At 41.2% G+C, this 26613-nt stretch overlaps 2 protein-coding genes across 5 annotated transcripts; both read left to right on the top strand.

Annotated features, from left to right (window-relative positions):
• The first annotated feature begins 1348 nt into the window (after positions 1 to 1348).
• On the top strand, positions 1349 to 10247 carry LOC124136834 (glyoxylate/hydroxypyruvate reductase A-like). 2 transcript variants are annotated; one of them, XM_046502879.2, is made up of 10 exons: positions 1349 to 1463; positions 3161 to 3286; positions 4208 to 4245; positions 4975 to 5114; positions 5763 to 5836; positions 5955 to 6051; positions 6438 to 6555; positions 7058 to 7125; positions 8869 to 9013; positions 9533 to 10247. In XM_046502879.2, exons 1-10 carry the CDS (start codon positions 1355 to 1357, stop codon positions 9617 to 9619), a joined length of 1002 nt encoding a protein of 333 aa, XP_046358835.2. In that variant the 5' UTR covers positions 1349 to 1354; the 3' UTR covers positions 9620 to 10247. The 2 variants fall into 2 exon arrangements, with proteins under 2 accessions (XP_046358835.2, XP_048236550.1); XM_048380593.1 differs by lacking the exon at positions 3161 to 3286 and having other exon boundaries at positions 1365 to 1463.
• Positions 10248 to 16239: 5992 nt separating this feature from the next.
• LOC125371793 (glyoxylate/hydroxypyruvate reductase A-like) lies at positions 16240 to 26203 on the top strand. Of its 3 annotated transcripts, none has more exons than XM_048380588.1 (11): positions 16240 to 16338; positions 18072 to 18190; positions 19210 to 19335; positions 20236 to 20273; positions 20968 to 21107; positions 21758 to 21831; positions 21950 to 22046; positions 22433 to 22550; positions 23035 to 23102; positions 24825 to 24969; positions 25489 to 26203. In XM_048380588.1, exons 2-11 carry the CDS (start codon positions 18082 to 18084, stop codon positions 25573 to 25575), a joined length of 1002 nt encoding a protein of 333 aa, XP_048236545.1. In that variant the 5' UTR covers positions 16240 to 16338; positions 18072 to 18081; the 3' UTR covers positions 25576 to 26203. The 3 variants fall into 3 exon arrangements, with proteins under 3 accessions (XP_048236545.1, XP_048236547.1, XP_048236546.1); XM_048380589.1 differs by lacking the exon at positions 16240 to 16338 and adding an exon at positions 16389 to 16694; XM_048380590.1 differs by lacking the exon at positions 19210 to 19335.
• Positions 26204 to 26613: the final 410 nt, after the last annotated feature.

Genomic DNA, 26613 nt, shown 5'->3' with positions numbered 1-26613 from the left:
ATGTCATCAGATTCTGCGCCTATCAGGTATATGAGCTAATTTACTTGGGTTTCTTGGTGTTTTGTAGCAAGCTTGGTGGTGATGGGATACCCCTCAAATCGTCGGATCCATCTTGTCCATCCCTCTGGGTTAGATAAATCAAATTGCTCAGGAGGAGTTATTAGAAAGCTTGCCATAACAAAATCCTTCTTTTGACACCATGTGGCGATATGACAAAGATGTCTTTGTTCGTTATCTGTGTTTAATCACTGTGTGGCTGGAGCCATGTGCTTGCAGCCAGCAGCATACTCGTGAGGGATATCTCCCCTCCTGCCTTTGGCTGAGGCCCGTTTAAGGATGGGGCCCATTTAGGATTTATCTAATACCACAACGTCATGGTAACCAATGACGCCACAATGGTCTCCAAAGTATTGTGATGCAATTTCATTGCAGAGATATCTACAATGTAGATCTCGCTTAATCTCACCCAAGTGATATCTCCCGTGGGAGCCAGTTTTGGATGATAAATGTATGATACAGATGTGCAAAATACATCATCTGCCGAATGCGAGTCCTTAGTGCCACGTTCTATCAGTCAAAGCTCTTAGATGAAACATACATATACAATACTAAACGAGCTTCGGTGTTATACCAATGTTATGAAACGAGTGAATAGTTCTGGTATCTGACGCGTTTCATAAAATTGGTTTTACACGGGAGCGAGTTTAGTATTATATATATTGCTTGTCATTTATAACGTTTTTAGAATTATACTGTTGAGTGTGAATAGGCTGACATTTACGCGATCCACGGAATTATCCAATTGAGTTCAACAGAATAATGCTTCAAACACGTCTTAAGTTGAAAAGTATGAATTAAATACCATACAACGGTCCACCTTTAGAATTCAGGCGCCCGTTCCACAAAATTACCATAGGTTATCGCTGAGGTTATCGAAACTAACATACATGTACTTTAACTTAGACTAACGACTGTCAATCTTTGTTCGTGAAACGTGTTCCGAGAGTACATAAGGACACGTTTTGGTATTACACAATGTGTAAAACAACTGTATAAAATTGTTAACTGTTTTGATCTATCTGTGTGATCCTTTGTTGCCTGCTGAGTTCACCTGCTTCCTTCCAGCAGCTTCAGAGGTGAAAGTGCTTGACTTCAACGTAAGATGATCCGTGAACTTGTACTTGTACAAGTTCATGAACCTCTGTCCACTGAGCAGTTGCTTAGAGGAAAAACTTTTTTTTTCAATGTGTACAACTACTCCCCACGAATGATACAATGTCGAGTAGGAACAATTATGTTTTAGCTGTTATTGTGCTATAAACACGAGTGTGATGTGTTCGACAGTACCACGAAGATGTCTTCGCCCAAAGTAATCATCTGCTATTGTAAGAAAGAGATGTCAGCTATAATTCAGGGAGAACTGCCGGGTGCTGCCGTCGAGCAGTTCACAAAGCCTTTATCAGGTAAGACGCTCGTGGCAACACGGCCTGTGTGCTATTTCCCCTTCTTTCAAATGTTTCATTAATTACGCTTTTCCTCAGTTTTTGGTCCATTCACAAAGCAAAAAATTGTTTCCATAATCACAAGAAATATCTGTTAAATGTAGAGTCCACTGCAAGATTACATCATAAGCATAATTATACTTATAAATCACTATCAGGTGTAATCCTATTCATTCATAAGCACCCGATTTGCTAGGATAACAATGTATCCGTGTTAAGTGAATTCCTAATAACTAAATATAAACTTTTGGAATAATTAGGCAACTGAGGTTAAACATGCATATTAAGTGAATGTAAATGAAATCGTATACATGTGTAGAGCAAAGTGTTTGATTTTAATGACATTATTTTAGTCATATATATCATGTAAGGTACTGATATCTTTTTTATTTTTGTTTCAGTTTGTTATTCCATTTTCCATCATATTTTACATTTCAATATCATACATAGAGTGTGCATGGATTTATTGTGACATCATTGGCATGTTTGTAGCATGGATAGGTCATCTATCATAGTTATACAGAGTTTCTAAATAATACATGGAGGGACGTGAGGGCATGGAAACTTGCATAATTACAATTTGAATATGCAATACATTTTGTAATTTCATAATATGAAAGTATTTCTTTTTGAATTAGTAAAAAGATATGTTTGACTTAAATGTGCACAGCACAAGGACCTGATATATTGAATCCAATCTAAACAGAAAATCAGTATATGTTTTGACCGTACTATAGTACTATATGCATCAGGTATGCCATAGGGAAGAAGGTCAACTAATATACAATGTATATATGATTCCATGTAAGATTGCCTAACTTTGGTTGCTTATGACCTCTAGTGCATTTTTATAATGTACTGATATGTATAAAGATCTCTTTTTAAGGTTTCCTTCTAGTTTTAAATATATCACTGTGATCATGTCGTTGTGTGCTGCCCTTAGTCGACAGGTTTCTTATTTCTAAATGTATTGATTGGAATTGCATCGTCGTTTCATGGCTGCAATATTGCCCATGCGATGTACAGTTTTAATTCACCCACTCACTCACAAGTTTTTCTTTGACCCACCAGGAGCACAGAGACCTCATGGATGCTAGAATAAAATTATGCTATGTCGTCATGACGACGTTTGACGTAAACTTACTTTCAGTGAAGATGTGTGATGTCATGTATCTCTGAAATAAATATGAGTTTGTGAATTGTATTTTCGCGTTTCGAAGATGCTGTAGTTTTAAAGTATAATGAAAAGTCAAATTGTGAATATTCACCCATAAGGTCCTCAACTCATGGTTGGTCTCATATAATGAATGATATGTGATATAGACCTTGGGTATGAGTGAGCAAGTAAGTTTGGTTAACACCACTTTAAACAGTATTTCTGTGACATCACGGCTTGTCAGCGAAGGGGAAAGCCGGAAGTGATGCAGGTGAAGGTTACCGACGAGCACAGTTATGGTGACTACACACCCAGAAACATAGTCAGGTGGAACGAACCGGGATGTTTCGATTAATACAATCACATACACGCCTGACTGACCTGATTGGTACATTGTGGACGGGATGTAAATTCACAACAAACTCGTATAACATACAGCACACAAGTATAAATAGGCAGATGCATTTTCCACCAAATAACGTGACTGTACGTCACCTTCTAGATTCTGCCTTAGCTGAGAAGGCGGCTGTCCTCTCTCAGGCAGAGGTCATGTTCGGGTCACCGCAGTTGATGACGAATATCATCCCACGATGCACCAGCCTCAAGTGGATCCAGTCGGCAACAGCAGGTAAATTAATATTCTCTCTATAAAGCGGCATTTATGATGATTAAAACAACTCTCATGATAAGATTAAAGCATATGTAAACGGAAAAAGGTAAATGTGCTTCATATAAAGTTGTATAAATGTTATGTTATTGGAAATAACAACAGAACATTTGGTCTTCCGTCTGATCAGTGTTGTGTCAAATTATGTCTACCCCAAGCTTAGCGCGCCTGATGGTGACGTGGAAGCAAAATTGGGCGTATCGCGTGACGTCGAGGCTGGATGTTGTGCTCCGTCAAGCTACGTTTGTGCCACTAATAGGTCTCAACTTAGGAATTGTCCGAGCTTTCAATGTGGCAGTTTGGTATCGATTCCGTAGTTGCACCAACCGAATCTGGTTGTCTTGTTGACGTGACGTAACATGTAGACGACCGGCCTGTGGCAAGTCATGAGTGTTGCCCTTCTGTAGATAACGCCTCCAAAGAGATGATATCGTCTTTCGAAGAACATTAAAATGTCTGGCAACTTCTTTTTTGCGCCATTGCGCTGTTTTTTAGCACGTAATGACATTGCGTGAGCGTTATTTACTGTCAAAGCACCTGATGGTTAACCAATCGTGTGTTGTTCACATTCAACAACTACGAGTGTAATTATCATACTCCCAACAAACACGCAGACATCCAAATTGCGCACCGTGCATTGACATGCACGTGCAAATTGTGAATCACGACTTTAAAGTCTAGATATCTTCCTTCAGGAGTATGTACGTATTATACATTATTTAATTTCAGAATAAAGTTTTATTAATTGAACAGTTACCATTTCCAATACCATGCATTTATACACTGCCGACCCATCTAGTAACTATTTCAAGTACACATCTTCTGCAGTCAAGTCAACACGTGTACAATTGCTTATTGATCTAAAATATGTATATGCTCTAGGTGTGGAGACGATCATGAAAGCAGTAACAGACAGTGAGGTAATACAACAAGCTTTTCATACCATTAGATGAACATTTGGATATGTAGGGGCGGCGTGGTACACTAGTGGTTGAAGCGTCGGCTTGTGGGTTCTCTTGTGGTTGAAGCGTTCGCTTGTGGGTACCCTAGTGCTTGAAGCGTTCGCCCGTCACGCCGAAGACGAGGGTTCAATTCACCACATGGGTACCATGGTTTCCCTCGCTGTGTTATTGCTGGAATATTTAATAAAAGAGGCGTTAAACTAACTCATTCACGCACTCACGCACTCACGCACTCACGCACTCACGCACGCACTTACTCACTTATTTGGGTATGCAGGATTTGCCATGGCTGCACATTGGAGTCTTTCATGTGTATCGATGATTAACTGAAATTGAATAATATTTAAAGAAGCGTACAAGTTACGCGGAATTGCGTGGCGAGGAACTTTGAACATTAGTCTACAATAGTAATTCCAAATTGCGGGGAGATTGTTTTATACCCATTTCCTTCTGAATAATGTGCATATCCTGACGTGGAGAACACAATTTAGTTAGTATGTTGTTGACACTTGACATGAAGAATTGTAGATGTAAATATGACAGTACGTTGCTATGAACCTCCTAACAATGACATTGATTGAACTGTTGGAACGAACTTCCTAACAAACATGAAAAACATATGATGATAATGAAATTTAGAAATCAATTTCACCTAAAACGTGCCGATACTGTTCTATTTTTCAATAGGTCAACACGGACATCATAGTCACCCGCAACGGAGAAACTTTTGCCAAGTCAATGTCCGAGCACATTCTGTCACTGATACTGGCTTCGAACAGAGGCCTCTACAAGTGTAACGACCAGCAGAGGCAGGCGGTGTATAAGCGGTATTGTCATGGTTTCATTTTGTGTCAAATAAACATGCCTCACAACTTCATATATTCAAAATGCCGTTATTTCACCATAAATATATGGAACGTATTCGTAGTTTAGCGGTAGAGGGTCCGCCAGGAGAGCGTCGATCTCCGGCCGCGTCATACCAAAAGACGTTAAAAGATGGTACTTGTTGTCACCCTGTCTGGCGCTCGGCATTAGGGGACTAAAAACTACACTTGGACGCGACGTTAAACCTCATTTGACCTTCACCTTCATATGCCACATACATGATATATATCAAATAATACTTATTTCTGCAGATAAGGCCAACTATCACAGTCTGTTACAACTGCACTAATGAAGATAGCAAAGAGACACGTCCAGTTGATAGAAAAAACCATGAAATGGAAAACAAAAAGCGAGAAAATATTATTTTGTTTCGTGTGACTAAGTTAACTATGACACTAGTAGTGCCAGATACGTTACACAATCACGTCTTCCAAGTGGATGAAAAAGGATGTATAAGTCCTGACTAAAGAACTCATGAGTCATAATTAACACAATCTCTTCTCACCAATGTAACTGCAGCAGACATATGTGTGATCACTTGCCAAAGTGAAGCAATAACTAACAAATGTCATCTCGTGTTTTCATTTCAGACATAACCTTCTTGCAAAACCCCTTTCCTTATCGTCAGTTGGGATTTTAGGCCTTGGCTGCATTGGTAGAGAAAGTAAGCAAGTCTTGTTTTATTATGTTGGTGTTGTTTCACTTAATTCATATGAGTGTTGTTCTTGGGTGCGGTGTCAAGAGACACTGATATTGTGTTGGTTCTCTCCTTTCACTATCAGCTGCCAGAAGATGCAAGGTCTTTGAACTGAAGGTGTGGGGCATGACACGAGGTGCAGTGGCAGAAGATAAGAAGTCCCCGTATGTTGACGAATACAGGTATGTAACATACACAATTATACATAATATGATGTGATGCAGGAAATGTTGATATGCACGAAAGCGCTTGACACACAAGACACTTGACTGGAACGCACGAAATGTGAAAATAGTACATCCGAGGTCCGCATGTTCTTTTGTGCATGATCCCACTGAATACGTCAAAAGACTCTTTAAGCTTTTACATTTCACATCGTGGTGTTGTGTATGGACCCAGGGTTGCGACCCAACAAGAATACAAACTGTCAGGCCCATTCTTAGTCTTGTCGGCGCAATATTGCTGGAATCTAACTGAATGCGGCATCAAACCTCACTCACTCACTCACAACGCAGATAAACACATGTCATGAACGATTTTCAAGGAAATGTTTAAATCGTTTCCACAGGACGATGAGCGACTTACATGAGATGTTATCTGAATGTGACTACATCGTGAACATACTACCGTCGACTGCAGAGACTCGAGGGCTACTGGCGGGAGATGTGTTTTCTCACTGCAAGCGGGTACGTACATGTGTATATGTATCATACATAGGTGATGATGTAAGCACTGACATAATAATCAAATAATTATTGTTTAAGGATGCGATTACCTTTCGCAAACACCTTGCATAACAAGTTGATAGTTGTTCATAAACACATGCTAAAGCTATAGTCGGAATTGTACAAAGATGCTTTTTGTAGAGATGTCTTATGATTTATAGAGGCCTTTAAGGGTTCTAGCGCTTTTAGTTATACATTCTGTTTTGAAAACGTTACAATTGCGGCCACAAAGATATGTACATATACTTAATCCTTTTAATACATTCATTACATTATTCGGACGTTTAAATAGAAAGGGTGTGGCTTTTTCAGAGATGTCAGATTACAAAAGATAAAAATATGTTTTCTATGGTACTTATGTTTGTGTATTTGCGTGGTACTTATAAGAACATAACTGTACATTAACTATTATATGTTTAATGTATTGTCTTGAGTGTTATGTTTCACGCTGAATGTTATCCAGGGTGCCACTTTTATCAATGTTGGACGAGGTGATATAACGGATGAAGAGAGTGTCCTTAAGGCTCTCAGGTAGGTTTACCTGACTGTTGATGCATCATAAATTGTCAATGCAAGAGAAAAAACAGCCTAGACTTTCCGCCGAAACAGATTCGACTTGACGTAAAGGACAAAAGCTGTAGAAAATCAGTCGTGACACCTGGTGTTTGCGAAAAGGGTAAGCATATCCTGCCGTACCGGAAGTACCCGTTTCATGCAATTTACATAAAAGAGTAGGTATTTAACACCTGACGCAGCACAACAGTACTCCTGCTGTGCGATGTCAGCGTGTACACAAACCAGACAATCAAGTGATCGATGAACCATAAAATCCAGTGACACGAGAGTACCGTTACTCATTTTGTTGAAACTTATGAAAACGGTCATACAATGCTAATTTTGAATTACGGCGCTGATACAAGTGACAGTAGATGGCGTGGGGTTAGTTTCTAGAGGCTACAAGGTGTTGAACTTGTATTGCCTTCTCCTCGTGAGTCTTATAATGGTGCGGGGGCACGGGTGGCCCACTCGTCTTAGGCGCCGCGATTCGCTGTGCAGAGTTGCGTCCCTTTGGCTCGACAGAAACCTATGATTGTGGGTTCGAATCCCGGTTCGCCCCGATTATGTTTCTAGGTTTGTCAGCACCATACCCGTGCTCGTGGGTTTCACCGAAGTGGTAAACGTCTGAGACCTGCATCACTTCGGGCTTTCCTCCAACATTAAGCTGGCACGCCGTGATATGACTGGAATATTGTTAGAAGCGGCGTTAAACCCAACTTAGTCTTATCTTGGTGCCATAGTATGGTTGTACATACTTTATGGAGGCAGCTCGACGTCCTCTTACCGGGAAATTCCCATCTTCAGCAACCCATGCTTGTCGCAAGGGGCTCTCTGACTTGCTTGATGCAATCAATTGATACGTATGCGTAGATTGATGCTCATGATGTTAATCACAGGATTGTCTGGTCCAGACACGATTATTTACAAACGCCGTCATATTGCTGGTATGTTCTTGAGTGCGCTGCGGCGTTAAAACAACAAACGAGCAAACAAATAAACTTAGCGTGACATGATCTTGTCGAGTCTCTTTTTTGTATAGCTTTTGTGCATGTAACTAACTTTACAAGTGTTTCACAATCAATCAATGTTTACTGAAGTACTGAAAGGCCCACACCTTCAGCACCTTCAGCACATATAACACATCTAAACCATTGTGTACACATTTATTCCTGTACAATGCGTGGTTTGTGAAAATCGACACTTATTTTCTCCTTAATGTGGAGTAGAAAGGACATACAAGTAGACAGTGATATTCATCCTCGTTAACTTACATGCTATTTGTTACTTGCATCATTGTGTCACAAGCACAACACAAAAAGGCGAAGCGATGCAATTTAAAAATAGCAAAGGCTGGATTGTGGTTATGTTAAAACCTTCAATATACCAATTCAGTATCAAGAGTGTACTATTGTTAGATTGTATGTAAATATGACCTGACATTATCTAGTCATACTATTACCAGACGGCAGGATTGTGATCCCCTCTCTACACGAACGTTCAACACCTTCACCGTAAACTAATCATCAGCTGAGTGTGAAGTAGGTATAAATACATCATAAGTATTAACTACTTTATAAATTGACAACGAATTATGGTGACAACGAACGCATTTAGCGCATCAAGAGTTATGTCCCTTGTCATACCACCCGATCGAATGTTCATGTCGATGTTTAGGTTGCGCTGATGTCGACTCTGTGATGTTTAATCTTCCTGCAGGAACAAGTGGTTACAGTATGCTGCACTGGACGTCCACAACCCCGAGCCGCTGCCAGAAAGTAGCCCCCTGTGGAGCGAGCCGGGGGTCATCATAACGCCCCACATGTCTGGCGGGCACATATCGAGTCAAGGTTTCGTACAAGACGTAAGTTAGTCATGCATGTGTGCGTTGTATCTCCGTGTATTAGCTGAAATGCACACACGTACATAGAAACAATATGTGGTATGTTAGACGTCATTGTAACGTGTGTTCAAAGTAGAGAATGGACGTGACCGCCTCCTTGTTCTAGTGGTAGAGCGTCCGCCCGGAGAGTGGAGGGTCCGGTGTTCAATCCCCGGGCGCGTCACACCAAAAGACATTAAAGATGGTACTTGTTGTTACCCTGTCTGGCGCTCGGCATTAAGGGGCTGAAATGGACTGGTTGGCTCCGAGTCAGTAAACTGTGTCTGAGTGGGGCATTCATGTTAGACTGCGGCATGGTATCTCAGTGGGCTCGGACTCAGCATTTTACACCGGACTAGTACAAGCAGACACACACACACACACGTCGCTATATAAGTGCAATAATCTTGGACGCGACGATAAACCCCATTTCACCTCACCTTTGAATGGATGGTCTTGTGTGTCTTTAGAAATGATAATTGTTACGTTATAATGTTGCAGAGAGCCGATATGTTTGTGAAACAATATCGCCGCTACGTTAACAACCAACCTTTGGAATACGTAGTTGATGAGGACAGAGGCTACTGATGACGGCCCAAGTAGCGTTTAACCGAAGAGAAGCCCAGTAAACATATATGACTTTAAAGGAGGTTAAATAGATGGAAACATATTCCTAACGAGACGTAGATATCAAGTATGCATATATTTCTTTTATGGTGGAAAAGGTGATGGGTGAATGTTTCTTCACGCCGCGGCCAGCATTACTCAAGGTACACCATGGCGGACTGTTGTGTCGCAGTCAGGTAAAGCAATGGTACCCATGGCCAGCATGTACAACGCTCCATATCAGGCATTGTGACGTTTTTATCATCACTTCAGTCGGCTCTGTCGTCGAGCCTAGACACGAGGGATCCAACGGTCAAACTCACTGACTAAATGTATGCTAAAGCGCAAAGTTCGAGATTAAAGGGTCTAAATGATCAGAAACAACGATTCGGTATGTATTCGTGCTAGGATATTCCCAGGAATGTGAAAGTAGTCCGTCAGTGTTTACGTTATTTCAAGAATACAGTCGAGTGAAAAAAGCATTAACGTCAAAATGCGTCGTTCATATACTCTTTAACGTCAGTTTCGTGGTCATGTGACAAAACTATCGTCCAAAGGAAAATCCGCATGTCTTGTAAACTTTACATTAAAAAGTTATTCCTTTATTAAACCGTTTTGATATGATATTGTTTATTACCGACAGCAACAGCACCTGAATATTGGCTATGAGATGACAAGGGTCCATTCACAAAGTGAAATGAAAGTCAATAATGTGTGTATGGCCTCCTCTGTGTTGGATGCATTCTGTACAGCGTCGCCTCGGAGACCTGACAGGTCCCCTAACAGTTGCCTGAGGGACGGCTGGTGATTGGAGAAACTGAATGAGCTGTTGATGATTCACAGAAGGTGGGTGATCAGGCACGACACCCCGACCAAGGACGTCGCAAAGATGCTCCATCGGTGCCAGATCCTGGAAGGGTGCTGTCCAGTGCATCCTTACAATCCCATTTTGGTTAATGGAGTGTGTAACAAAACGAACTCGGTGGGGTCTGGCATTGTCATCTTGGAGTGTGTCATCAGATCCAAAACATTGAAAGCAGGAGTGACAAGAGCCGAGTCTCATTTCTGATGTACAATCTTGTTAGATTTCCATTGACATGATACAAAGGGGCTCGGTGATGAAGCTTGAAACCACACGTACCACAACTGACCCACCATCAAATCAGTCACCTTCGTGTATATCACTGAAGCGTTCATCTCGACATCTAGAGACGTCTTACAATGGTTGAACTGGAGGCTGAAGCGAGACTTAAACCAACGCCGGCGACTACTGCTGCCTTTTCCAGTGGCCATGAAGCCTGTACCAAACAAGGCGAGCAGCTGGATGATGATACAGAAGATGTGGTCTTACAGCTGGACGTCTTGAATTGATTCTGGCGGCACCGACACGGTTCCTTATGGTCTGTGCACTGACGTTCACGTGCGTATCTACCTGTAAGTGGTGTCTGTCTCAGTTACATGCCGTGGTACGTCTTTCATGCAGAGATGTCAGGATGATGAATCCGTCATCACCTCTGGCTGCTACTCTTGGTCCGCTTGAACGTGGTCGACCTTGAACTCTACCCGTGGCTGGAAACCTCACCCAGAACGGCGAAATTACAGACTGGGACTTTGGGGGGTCTTTCAACTTCTATAATGGCAATTCCATCCTGCAGTCACTCCAACGCAATACCTCTAACTGACGTAATCGTCTTCTTCATGGCATGGTTACAAAACAGTTAGTGATTCCAATGCGTGAACCTTTGATACACATATATATGTGCAGTGGTTTCAAAGCTTCATGGAAAGCACGTGCATTGTGTATTGAGATAAACAATCGTTGCACTTCCAAAGGCATTTAAAACCTTCAAACTTCGGACAAATTTCAGTCTCGAGAAACAAGCGCCCTTACCAGACGGCAGGATTGTGATCCCCTCTCTACAAGAACTCTCCAAACCTTCACCGTAAACTAATCATCAGCTGAGTGTGAAGTGGCTGGAAACCTCACCCAGAACGGCGAAATTACAGACTGGGACTTTGGGGGGTCTTTCAACTTCTATAATGGCAATTCCATCCTGCAGTCACTCCAACGCAATACCTCTAACTGACGTAATCGTCTTCTTCATGGCATGGTTACAAAACAGTTAGTGATTCCAATGCGTGAACCTTTGATACACATATATATGTGCAGTGGTTTCAAAGCTTCATGGAAAGCACGTGCATTGTGTATTGAGATAAACAATCGTTGCACTTCCAAAGGCATTTAAAACCTTCAAACTTCGGACAAATTTCAGTCTCGAGAAACAAGCGCCCTAACAGTGGACATGCATCTCAGAAACCATCAACTGTTCTGTGTTGAAAGTGTTCAGTGATGGGCTTCGTCTTCACGGAATATAATACAATAAAGCTATCCTAACATAGTCGGTTTAAACGGTTCGACGTTCGCACACATCTTTAAATACCCATGTAAACGTCCTTAACAATAACATGTCCGGAAAGAGAGGTTTCCAGTTTAACAGGGTTCCACTACATATTGTGTAGACATTTTCAGGTCAACACGAAAGTCCCGTGTTTATCCGCCAGTGATGGAATGTACCCGACAATTGACTGGCGTAATGCAATACGCAAGATTAACAGGGACGCGTGTAAGACGATACAGAATAGACAATGATGCATATTTCACCACGTATATATATTTTCAATGCAATCTTTATGCATAGTTACAAGCAATGTCAGATTTAATCATGTTAGAAATGTAATGGTATTCACAGTTGACATATATTACTGCTTTAAACACACAACTGATAATTAACGTTACTATACTACTTATTCGTATTCAAGTGTTGATTGGGAGAATAGTACCAATGTGACATGTTAATGTAAAACGTCAACGCATTGAAGTATTGCGCAATAACGTCACACAACACAGACATGGGGAGCATTGGCTCCTTAGTGCGCGTGTGTCGGCACAACGGGATGCGGTTGTACAAAGAGTTCTCAGCGCTGAGGTGATCCATACTTCCATACTTTAACATAGACTTACGATTATCGTAGCGCTGAGGTTATATTCAACGGCACCCAGAAGTCGAGGGTTTATATATATTTCTTCTAGACGTAAAGTGTTGTAAAATGTGCAAGAACTTTGTCTCACGTTTTCACAATTTACAAAGTTTAATAGTCTGTGAATTCGTTTGCAACGCTACGATTAGAACTTTCTTGTGTCCCTCTTGGAGAATTTTTGAAGAGGGAACGGGGTTAATTGTGAATGAGAGACAGTGAGCAACTTGGACTGAACTCAATTTTGAACATTACAGTTATATCACAGCAATACAGCTTATTGCGTGCGTGAGCCAGAATTGATGCAGGTCGTTGATAGACGTGTATGGCATTGCACGTACGGGCAAACGTGTTTGGTGGCGGCCAGATGAGAAAGTAGTGATGATCGACCTCCCTGTCGTCCAAACTGACACGTAGCTTTGTTCAATGCAATACATGACATACCGGGGACGCCAAAGATTCCAAACACACCCGCCACTCGCCCCCATTGCTCACTACTATACTACCATTTCAGTTCAAATGCAAGCTTCGTGAATACTGCATGATCAGAAATCAAATGTCAGTAGTGTGGATGTGAAGATAAAACATCAGTTGGAACATACCCTCGAATTTAAAACATGTTTTTACGAAGCCAGTTTTGATGATAAACATAATGATATAATGACATCCTCCAAACCGATGTTGTAAAGATAAAAAACATAATGTCCCTCTGTTTCCCTGGTGTGGGTCGCCTCTCTGAAGTTCAGTAGTAGAATGACGTGGCTACATCCCTGATAATGCCGGGCACCCGAGCCTCTCTGTATCTATACGTCTTGTAGCAGTAGTAGATGAGACCGCCTGTGTTCGCACACAGTCCTATTACAGCTACAGCAACGTCTACAATCTCCATACCTTTCCCAAACACAGACAAGCCGTCAAATTTGTCTTTATATTCCAAGTTGTCCGCAACACCAGTACATTTGGACGCCGTGTACTTTAAATCGTGGATGCTGTTCAGAAGCGATATGACAGGCAACAAAGTCAACAGGGTATACTGAAATGGATACTTTTTCTTTGGTCCAGTCGACATTTCACAAAACAATTCCAGTATTTCCTTAAAGTGATTCTGGCTCATTTCAAAGGACGTTATTTCACCCAATGCCTCTTTAACGGCGTTGTTGTTGTGACGGTTACGTCCAACGTTGACGGCGTAACTGACAGCGCTACCAGCCAGAGCGATGACCGAGCCAGACAGAGTTATGTTAAGTGACTGGGTGTAGTTCACAAAGGTCCACACGAACCCGGCAAATATAAGGCCAGAGCCGATAACTCCCACTATGAGACAACCCACTTTCACCAAATCTAGACACCGCTGTTTTTTATCCAACTCTCTGGCGATGGATACTCCACATTGCCGGTGCGCTGCTTGTCTCCGAAACCTCGCATGCCAAGGTCACTCATAATGCTGATGAAGCTGAATAGAATATTATAATGAAAGGTACATAAAACATGATCCAATTTGTCATTGTTTTGTCACCTCGAGCCAATATAACCTTGAATTACATCGTTCGTATCCAACACAAATCAAGTCACTACCTCTGAAGCACACCAGTTGAACAGATTCAAAATTTTAATAAATACATTATTTATATAACATGTTCATGATTTTATTAAAGAACATATCAGAGTAGATATATTCCCGACAGATATTATAATGATATGATGTTAAACATATAATCTCAGTACAGGCGAGCGTGAAATGAATGCCTCCATATCGTCATGTTTCTGTTTCAGTATTTCATGAACGGAACTGCACACACTCTTATACATAATACGGCTTTTTGTGGCTACAAAGTTATGCTCATATGTATCAGTAGGTTTTTTGTTAAGATAAGGATTATTGCCATTTGAATAAAATCGTACCTGTTATTGCTGGTATGAACTTGAACAACCCTAATAACGTTCAGCGCTATATATCAGCGAAGTAGGTGTGTTGTATTGTAACACACAGAGCATGAGAACATCATCCAAATAGGTTTGGCTAGGGTTCATCTTACCTAATTTGATCCTATTAGTGTCTTATTACACGCCAGCAATGTCCTTACTATCACTCGTGTCATTGAATACATGCATAATATGTATTTCATTTCTCATTTTACAACATTGACTGTGACTTTGTATGAGTTATGATTGACGGTTCCAAGCGTTATAAAACACCGAGCAACAATAATTGGCTTCACACATTCGAGTGAGGTGAAGTGGGGTTACACGTTGCGTTCAACACCATTGCACCCATATAGCGACGTGCATGAACGTGTGTGTGTTGCCTGCCTGTTCTACTTGTTTTGTTCTGCTAGCACTAATGCCGGTTGTAAAGCGCTAGCTTATTGAGATACCAGTCCTTGTTTCATCCGAGACATCCTTATACCGATACACTATATCCACTTGACCACGGGGGCACCCCCTCACAGTTCACTCACTGATTTTCAGACATCAATTCATATAATTGCCAACACCATCTTGCTCAACCGATTGGACATAAATGTTCCTGGAAGTAAGCATGGACTCATAAGACCATGTATCATACTGTTTTTTTTGTGCCATGATACCATTATTAGCTGAAACTGACGTCCATACGTTTGGCCATTATACCAACTGAGGAAGTTATTCACACACGTCTCGTACACTTTGTGTATCGAGAGGCTACACATGAATGCTGGTGTGATGTAGAAAATACGACGCACCTGTGAACTCATTCCATTCAGTGAGAAGCTGAATTCATGAAGAAATCAACGACAACAGAAGTACCATGCCATCTTCAAATTTCAATTCCGAGACATACTTCCTGGACGTGTGAGTCATCACGCATCATGCTTACTACCAGTTGACAGTGACTTCATATCCTTTTTACTAACATGTGTGCCATACTATATTGATACCGCTGGTGAAGTCTATGTTTTGTTGAATTAGGCACCAGAGTTGTTTCAGCAACAGCTGCATATCCAGGTATTTTCTTCATTCAGACTTTGAGTCAAAATATTTTTGGTAATGTAAATTTGTCTAGGGAGTCAGTTTCTTTTTATTCCGACAATATGAATTAAGGATAATTATTGTTTCAAGAACTATCGGAAACAATACGAGGGACAGATAACCCGTAGGTTTCTCTCTATGTTACTATTTGGCTAAAGACTAAAGAGAAATCAACCCAACAGAGAATTATTACTGAAGGCAACACACGGTTCAAATTACATAATGGAATAAATTCGGGACGTCTTCGACAATTTGATGACGTTATTATATTCTATTTTTCTCTAAATAAATGCGTGAGTGAGTGAGTTGGATTTAACGCCGCTTTTAACAGTATTTCAGTTATATCACGGCGTGTCAGCTTAATGTTGGAGAAAAGTCCGAAGTGATGTAGGTCTCGGATGTTTACCACTTGGTGAAACCAGTGGTTATTGTGCTGAGAAACCTGGAAACTCAATGGGGCGAACAGCGATTCGAGCCCACAATCATAATTTCTGTCGAGCCCAAGGGACGCAACTCTGCACTGCGAATTGCAATTGGAGCAACCACCCGTGCCCCCTTCTCGATAACAATGCACGGTGACGTATATCAATTGAGAGGACAACACCTAACAACCATGCTATGTTTATAGCACACTGTGTTTGACAAGGCTTAAGAAGGTCAGTATTATAAATCAACTTTAATACATTCGTCATGTTAACATCTGGCCGCTCAGATGACGGATACACGTCTTTTTACAAACTGTGAGTTAACGCAAGTCCCGATCATACAATCTCCGCCGCACATTGTATAGGCACGCTGCTGACATAGATTATACAATATATCTCCGCAGGACGTGACGCCTCCGTGAACACAGGAGTAGGTCAACACATGGGTTGAGTCGCAAGTCAAAGGTTGCAATTGGTTAATGTATGTCGTTGATATACACGTGTAGCTCTTCACATGGTGTGTGGGTGCAGGTCATTTACAAAGGAGTTGTTCGATCCGTCATTCGTGAATTGTGTGGTCAATAAAGGTATGTGCACGTTTTGTACAGGGACATCATGCAGATGACTGGCGCTATGCTTACTTTAGTTCCGCTCATGTTGTTCAGTAGCCGTCATGTAAATGTTGACATGGACAATCTTACCCTCCTGTCTGTGATGTCAAATATATCAGCACGAACCGAGGGTTGGCATGAGTTGATATATTTCAGATTAAAAGACACGACGGTGAGAATTTTATCATCATCTAATACACTCAAACAATTTATTGAGGATCACGTTAAACTATTTTGAGACCACCATTATATAGGTATTTGAAAGGCATTTAGCAGTGTTACACGTAAGGAAGAGAATATATGGATGTCAACTTCTTTATTATGAGGAACACAACGTTTCGGAGTATATGCTTACTCCTTCATAACCTGATGAAGGAGTAAGAATATACTCCCAAACGTTGTGTTCCTCATAATAAATGAGTTGACATCCATATATTCTCTTCCCCACCATTATTCCCCACCATTATATAAATATATATATAAGCAATATCTCTCACGAAATTATCAAAAAGCAACACAGATATTTGTAGCTTTAACATGTGAAGAAAGGGTGCGATGTATTTAAAAACTAACTATCTTCGTATTACCTGTTTTCACAAATGCAACACACATGCCTTTCTCGTGTGCAAGATGATAAATACTATTGTGTATCGTTTGATCTCAACAAGCGATATCTCCACTGGGACCCAGTATCCGATGATATATACAGTTAAAGATCGAATGAGTCACAAATTAATTTGATAACAAAGGAACGAATAGGTTGATTTATATGTAATCGAACCTTACTATTTTTATGACAGCATAACAGGTCATGAATCAGTGTTTTACTGTAGTGTGGCAGTATATTGAATCGCTCGTAAATTATCGAGCATTTGACGTCGTGTCATGATTGAATTCAGGCGCCCGTTCCACAAAATTACCATAGGTTATCGCTGAGGTTATCGAAACTAACATACATGTACTTTAACTTAGACTAACGACTGTCAATCTTTGTTCGTGAAACGTGTTCCGAGAGTACATAAGGACACGTTTTGGTAATACACAATGTGTAAAACAACTGTATAAAATTATTAACTGTTTTGATCTATCTGTGTGATCCTTTGTTGCCTGCTGAGTTCACCTGCTTCCTTCCAGCAGCTTCAGAGGTGAAAGTGCTTGACTTCAACGTAAGATGATCCGTGAACTTATACTTGTACAGGCTCATGAACCTCTGTCCACTGAGCAGTTGCTTAGAGGAAAAACTTTTTTTTTCAATGTGTACAACTACTCCCCACAAATGATACAATGTCGAGTAGGAACAATTATGTTTTAGCTGTTATTGTGCTATAAACACGAGTGTGATGTGTTCGACAGTACCACGAAGATGTCTTCGCCCAAAGTAATCATCTGCTATTGTAAGAAAGAGATGTCAGCTATAATTCAGGGAGAACTGCCGGGTGCTGACGTCGAGCTGTTCACAAAGCCTTTATCAGGTAAGACGCTCGTGGCAACACAGCCTGTGTGCTATTTCCCCTTCTTTCAAATGTTTCATTAATTACGCTTTTCCTCAGTTTTTGGTCCATTCACAAAGCAAAAAATTGTTTCCATAATCACAAGAAATACCTGTTGAGTCCACTGCACGATTACATCATAAGCATAATTATACTTATAAATCACTATCAGGTGTAATCCAATTCATTCATAAGCGCCCGATTTGCTAGGATAACAATGTATCCGTGTTAATTGAATTCCTAATAATTAAATATAAACTTTTGGCAACTGAGGTTAAACATGCATATTAAGTGAATGTGAATGAAACCGTATACATGTGTACAGCAAGTGTTTGATTTTAATGACATTATTTTTGATGTACAATTGTAACTCACCCACTCACTCACAAGTTTTTCTTTGACCCACCAGGAGCACAGAGACCTTATGGGTGTTAGGCTAAAATTATGCTATGACGTCATGACGACGTTTGACGTAAACTTACTTCAGTGGAGATAGCCATGTGTGATGTCATGTATCTCTGAAATAAATATGAGTTTGTGAATTGTATTTTCTTGTTTCGAAGATGCTGTAGTTTTAAAGTATAATGAAAAGTCAAATTGTGAATTTTCACCCATAAGGTCCTCAACTCATGGTTGGTCTCATATAATGAATGATATGTGATATAGACCTTGGGAATGAGTGAGCAAGTAAGTTTGGTTAACACCACTTTAAACAGTATTTCTGTGACATCACGGCTTGTCAGCGAAGGGGAAAGCCAGAAGTGATGGAGGTGAAGGTTACCGACGAGCACAGTTATGGTGACTACACACCCAGAAACATAGTCAGGTCGAACGAACCGGGATGTTTCGATTAATACAATCAAATACACGCCTGACTGCCCTCATTGGTACATTGTGGACGGGATGTAAATTCACAACAAACTCGTATAACATACAGGACACAAGTATAAATAGGCAGATGCATTTTCCACAAAATAACGTGACTGTACGTCACCTTCTAGATTCTGCCTTAGCTGAGAAGGCGGCTGTCCTCTCTCAGGCAGAGGTCATGTTCGGGTCACCGCCGTTGATGACGAATATCATCCCACGATGCACCAACCTCAAGTGGATCCAGTCGGCAACAGCGGGTAAATTAATATTCTCTCTATGAAGGGGCATTTATGATGATTAAAACAACTCTCATGATACGATTAAAGCATATGTAAACGGAAAAAGGTAAATGTGCTTCATATAAAGTTGTATAAATGTTATGTTATTGGAAATAACAACAGAACATTTGGTCATCCGTCTGATCAGTGTTGTGTCAAATTATGTCTACCCCAAGCTGAGCGCGCCTGATGGTGACGTGGAAGCAAAATTGGGCGTATCGCGTGACGTCGAAGCTGGATGTTGTGCTCCGTCAACCTACGTTTGTGCCACTAATTGGTCTCAACTGAGGAATTGTCCGAGCTTTCAATGTGGCAGTTTGGTATCGATTCCGTAGTTGCACCAACCGAATCTGGTTGTCTTGTTGACGTGACGTAACATGTAGACGACCGGCCTGTGGCAAGTCATGAGTGTTGCCCTTCTGTAGATAACGCCTCCAAAGAGATGATATCGTCTTTCGAAGAACATTAATATGTCTGGCAACTTCTTTTTTGCGCCATTGCGCTGTTTTTTTAGCACGTAATGACATTGCGTGAGCGTTATTTACTGTCAAAGCACCTGATGGCTAACCAATCGTGTGTTGTTCATATTCAACAACTACGAGTGTAATTATCATACTCCCAACAAACACGCAGACATCCAAATTGCGCACCGTGCATTGACATGCACGTGCAAATTGTGAATCACGACTTTAAAGTCTAGATATCTTCCTTCAGGAGTATGTACGTATTATACATTATTTAATTTCAGAATAATTTTTTATTAATTGAAAACTTACCGTTTCCGTTACCACGCATTTAACTATTTCAAGTACACATCTACTGCAGTCAAGTCAATACGTGTACAATTGCTTATTGATCTGAAATATGTATATGCTCTAGGTGTGGAGACGATCATGAAAGCAGTAACAGACAGTGAGGTAATACAACAAGCTTTTCATACCATAAGATGAACATTTGGATATGTAGGGGCGGTGTGGTACCCTAGTGGTTGAAGCGTCGGCTTGTGGGTTCTCTTGTGGTTGAAGCGTTCGCTTGTGGGTACCCTAGTGCTTGAAGCGTTCGCCCGTCATGCCGAAGACCATGGTTCAATTCACCACATGGGTACAATGGTTTCCCTCGCTGTGTTATTGCTGGAATATTTAATAAAACAGGGGTTAAACTAACTCATTCACGCACTCACTCACTTATTTGGGTATGCAGGATTTGCCATGGCTGCACATTGGAGTCTTTCATGTGTATCGATGATTAACTGAAATTGAATAATATTTAAAGAAGCGTACAAGTTACGCGGAATTACGTGGCGAGGAACTTTGAACATTAGTCTACAATAGTAATTCCAAATTGCGGGGAGATTGTTTTATAGCCATTTCCTTCTGAATAATGTGCATATCCTGACGTGGAGAACACAATTTAGTTAGTATGTTGTTGACACTTGACATGAAGAATTGTAGATGTAAATATGACATTACGTTGCTATGAACCTCCTAACAATGACATTGATTGAACTGTTGGAACGAACTTCCTAACAAACATGAAAAACATATGATGATAATGAAGTTTAGAAATCAATTTCACCTATAATCGTGCCGATACTGTTCTATTTTTCAATAGGTCAACACGGACATCATAGTCACCCGCAACGGAGAAACTTTTGCCAAGTCAATGTCCGAGCACATTCTGTCACTGATACTGGCTTCGAACAGAGGCCTCTACAAGTGTAACGACCAGCAGAGGCAGGCGGTGTATAAGCGGTATTGTCATGGTTTCATTTTGTGTCAAATAAACGTGCCTCACAACTTCATATATTCAAAATGCCGTTATTTCACCATAAATATATGGAACGTATTCGTAGTTTAGCGGTAGAGGGTCCGCCAGGAGAGCTTCGATCTCCGGCCGCGTCATACCAAAAGACGTTAAAAGATGGTACTTGTTGTCATCCTGTCTGGCGCTCGGCATTAGGGGACTGAAAACGATACACTTGGACGCGACGTTAAACCTCATTTGACCTTCACCTTCATATGCCACATACATGATATATATCAAATAATACTTATTTCTGCAGATAAGGCCAACTATCACAGTCTGTTACAACTGCACTAATGAAGACAGCAAAGAGACACGTCCAGTTTATAGAAAAAAACATGAAATGGAAAACAAAAAGCGAGAAAATATTATTTTGTTTCGTGTGACTAAGTTAACTATGACACTAGTAGTGCCAGATACGTTACACAATCACGTCTTCCAAGTGGGTGAAAAAGGATGTATAAGTCCTGACTAAAGAACTCATGAGTCATAATTAACACAATCTCTTCTCACCAATGTAACTGCAGCAGACATATGTGTGATCACTTGCCAAAGTGAAGCAATAACTAACAAATGTCATCTCGTGTTTTCATTTCAGACATAACCTTCTTGCAAAACCCCTTTCCTTATCGTCAGTTGGGATTTTAGGCCTTGGCTGCATTGGTAGAGAAAGTAAGCAAGTCTTGTTTTATTATGTTGGTGTTGTTTCACTTAATTCATATGAGTGTTGTTCTTGGGTGCGGTGTCAAGAGACACTGATATTGTGTTGGTTCTCTCCTTTCACTATCAGCTGCCAGAAGATGCAAGGTCTTTGAACTGAAGGTGTGGGGCATGACACGAGGTGCAGTGGCAGAAGATAAGAAGTCCCCGTATGTTGACGAATACAGGTATGTAACATACACAATTATACATAATATGATGTGATGCAGGAAATGTTGATATGCACGAAAGCGCTTGACACACAAGACACTTGACTGGAACGCACGAAATGTGAAAGTAGTACATCCGTGGTCCGCATGTTCTTTTGTGCATGATCCCACTGAATACGTCAAAATACTCTTTAAGCTTTTACATTCACATCGTGCTGTTGTGTATGGACCCAGGGTTGCGACCCAACAAGAATATAATCTTGTCAGGCCCATTCGTAGTCTTGTCGGCGCAATATTGCTGGAATCTAACTGAATGCGGCATCAAACCTCACTCACTCACTCACAACGCAGATAAACGCACGTCATGAACGATTTTCAGGAAAATGTTTAAATCGTTTCCACAGGACGATGAGCGACTTACATGAGATGTTATCTGAATGTGACTACATCGTGAACATACTACCGTCGACTGCAGTGACTCGTGGGCTGCTGGCGGGAGATGTGTTTTCTCACTGCAAGCGGGTACGTACATGTGTATATGTACCATACATAGGTGATGCTGTAAGCACTGACATAATAATCAAATAATTATTATTTAAGGATGCGATTACCTTTCGCAAACACCTTGCATAACAAGTTGATAGTGGTTCATAAACACATGCTAAAGCTATAGTCGGAATTGTACAAAGATGCTTTTTGTAGAGATGTCTTATGACTATAGAGGCCTTTAAGGGTTCTAGCGCTTTTAGTTATACATTCTGTTTTGAAAACGTTAAAATTGCGGCCACAGGGATATGTACATATGCTTCATTACATTATTCGGACGTTTAAATAGAAAGGGTGTGGCTTTTTCAGAGATGGCAGATTACAAAAGATAAAAATATGTTTTCTATGGTACTTATGTTTGTGTATTTGCGTGGTACTTATAAGAACATAACTGTACATTAACTATTATATGTTTAATGTATTGTCTTGAGTGTTATGTTTCACGTTGAATGTTATCCAGGGTGCCACTTTTATCAATGTTGGACGAGGTGATATAACGGATGAAGAGAGTGTCCTTAAGGCTCTCAGGTAGGTTAACGTGACTTTTGATGCATCAAAAATTGTCAATGCAAGAGAAAAAAATTTTCCGCCGAAACAGATTTGACTTGACGTAAAGGGCAAAAGCTGTAGAAAATCAGTCGTGACACCAGGTGTTTGCGAAAAGGGTAAGCATATCCTGCCCTACCGGAAGTACCCGTCATTCATACAATTTACATAAAAGAGTAGGTATTTAACACCTGACGCAGCACAACAGTACTCCTGCTGTGCGATGTCAGCGTGTACACAAACCAGACAATCAAGTGATCGATGAACCATAAAATCCAGTGACACGAGAGAAGCGTTACTCATTTTGTTGAAACTAATGAAAACGGTAATACTATGTTAATTTTGAATTACGGCGCTGATACAGTTGACAGTAGATGGCGTGGGGTTAGTTTTTAAAGGCTACAAGGTGTTGAACTTGTATTGCCTTCTCCTCATGAGTCTTATAATGGTGCGGGGGCACGGGTGGCCCACTCGTCTTAGGCGCCGCGATTCGCTGTGCAGAGTTGCGTCCCTTTGGCTCGACAGAAACCTATGATTGTGGGTTCGAATCCCGGTTCGCCCCGATTATGTTTCTAGGTTTGTCAGCACCATACCCGTGCTCGTGGGTTTCACCGAAGTGGTAAACGTCTGAGACCTGCATCACTTCGGGCTTTCCTCCAACATTAGGCTGGCACGCCGTGATGTGACTGGAATATTGTTAGAAGCGGCGTTAAACCCAACTTAGTCTTATCTTGGTGCCATAGTATGGTTGTACATACTATATGGAGGCAGCTCGACGTCCTCTTACCGGGAAATTCCCATCTTCAGCAACCCATGCTTGTCGCAAGGGGCTCTCTGACTTGCTTGATGCAATCAATTGATACGTATGCGTAGATTGATGCTCATGATGTTAATCACAGGATTGTCTAGTCCAGACACGATTATTTACAAACGCCGTCATATTGCTGGTATGTTCTTGAGTGCGCTGCGGCGTTAAAACAACAAACGAGCAAACAAAGCGTGACATGATCTTGTCGAGTCTCTTTTTTGTATAGCTTTTGTGCATGTAACTAACTTTACAAGTGTTTCACAATCAATCAATGTTTACTGAAGTACTGAAAGGCCCACACCTTCAGCACATATAACACATCTAAACCATTGTGTAGACATTTATTCCTGTACAATGCGTGGTTTGTGAAAATCGACACTTATTTTCTCCTTAATGTGGAGTAGCAAGGACATACAAGTAGACAGTGATATTCATCCTCGTTAACTTACATGCTATTTGTTACTTGCATCATTGTGTCACAAGCAGAACACAAAAAGGCGAAGCGAAGCAATTTAAAAATAGCAAAGGCTGGATTGTGGTTATGTTAAAACCTTCAATATACCAATTCAGTATCAAGAATGTACTATTGTTGTTAGATTGTATGTAAATATGACTTGACATTATCTCGTCATACCATTACCAGACGGCAGGATTGTGATCCCCTCTCTACAAGAACTCTCCAAACCTTCACCGTAAACTAATCATCAGCTGAGTGTGAAGTAGGTATAAATACATCATAAGTATTAACTACTTTATAAATTGACAACGAATTATGGTGACAACGAACGCATTTAGAGCATCAAGAGTTATCTCCCTTGTCATACCACCCGATCGAATGTTCATGTCGATATTTAGGTTGTGCTGATGTCGACTCTGTGATGCTAATCTTCCTGCAGGAACAAGTGGTTACAGTATGCTGCACTGGACGTCCACAACCCCGAGCCGCTGCCAGAAAGTAGCCCCCTGTGGAGCGAGCCGGGGGTCATCATAACGCCCCACATGTCTGGCGGGCACATATCGAATCAAGGTTTCGTACAAGACGTAAGTTAGTCATGCATGTGTGCGCAGTATCTCCGTGTATTAGTTGAAATGCACACACGTACATAGAAACAATATGTGGTATGTTAGACGTCATTGTCACGTGTGTTCAAAGTAGAAAATGGACGTGACCGCCTCCTTGTTCTAGTGGTAGAGCGTCCGACCGGAGAGTGGAGGGTCCGGTGTTCAATCGCAGGGCGCGTCATACCAAAAGACATTAAAGATGGTACTTGTTGTTACCCTGTCTGGCGCTCGGCATTAAGGGGCTGAAATGGACTGGTTGGCTCCGAGTGAGTAAACTGTGTCTGAGTGGGGCATTCATGTTAGACTGCGGCATGGTATCTCAGTGGGCTCGGACTCAGCATTTTACACCGGACTAGTACAAGCAGACACACACACACACACGTCGCTATATAAGTGCAATAATCTTGGACGCGACGATAAACCCCATTTCACCTCACCTTTGAATGGATGGTCTTGTGTGTCTTTAGAAATGATAATTGTTACGTTATAATGTTGCAGAGAGCCGATATGTTTGTGAAACAATATCGCCGCTACGTTAACAACCAACCTTTGGAATACGTAGTTGATGAGGACAGAGGCTACTGATGACGGCCCAAGTAGCGTTTAACCGAAGAGAAGCCCAGTAAACATATATGACTTTAAAGGAGGTTAAATAGATGGAAACATATTCCTAACGAGACGTAGATATCAAGTATGCATATATTTCTTTTATGGTGGAAAAGGTGATGGGTGAATGTTTCTTCACGCCGCGGCCAGCATTACTCAAGGTACACCATGGCGGACTGTTGTGTCGCAGTCAGGTAAACCAGTGGTACCCATGGCCAGCATGTACAACGCTCCATATCAGGCATTGTGACGTTATTATCATCACTTCAGTCGGCTCTGTCGTCGAGCCTAGACACGAGGGACCCAACGGTCAAACTCACTGACTAAATGTATGCTAAAGCGCAAAGTTCGAGATTAAAGGGTCTAAATGAACAGAAACAACGATTCGGTATGTATTCGTGCTAGGATATTTCCAGGAATGTGAAAGTAGTCCGTCAGTGTTAACGTTATTTCAAGAATACAGTCGCGTGAAAAAAGCATTAACGTCAAAATGCGTCGTTCATATACCCTTTAACGTCAGTTTCGTGGTCATGTGACAAAACTATCGTCCAAAGGAAAATCCGCATGTCTTGTAAACTTCACATTAAAAAGTTATTCCTTTATTAAACCGTTTTGATATGATATTGTTTATTACCGACAGCAACAGCACCTGAATATTGGCTATGAGATGACAAGGGTCCATTCACAAAGTGAAATGAAAGTCAATAATATGTGTATGGCCTCCTCTGTGTTGGATGCATTCTGTACAGCGTCGCCTCGGGGACCTGACAGGTCCCCTAACAGTTGCCTGAGGGACGGCTGGTGCTTGGAGAAACTGAATGAGCTGTTGATGATTCACAGAAGGTGGGTGATCAGGCACGACACCCCGACCAAGGACGTCCCAAAGATGCTCCATCGGTGCCAGATCCCGGAAGGGTGCTGTCCAGTGCATCCTTACAATCCCATTTTGGTTAATGAAGTGTGTAACAAAACGAACTCGGTGGGGTCTGGCATTGTCATCTTGGAGTGTGTCATCAG

The sequence above is a fragment of the Haliotis rufescens genome, unplaced genomic scaffold (assembly GCF_023055435.1).
Source record: "Haliotis rufescens isolate VD_foot unplaced genomic scaffold, xgHalRufe1.0.p SCAF_31, whole genome shotgun sequence".
Taxonomy (NCBI): domain Eukaryota; kingdom Metazoa; phylum Mollusca; class Gastropoda; order Lepetellida; family Haliotidae; genus Haliotis; species Haliotis rufescens.
This window is presented reverse-complemented; position numbering and strand designations above follow the sequence as displayed.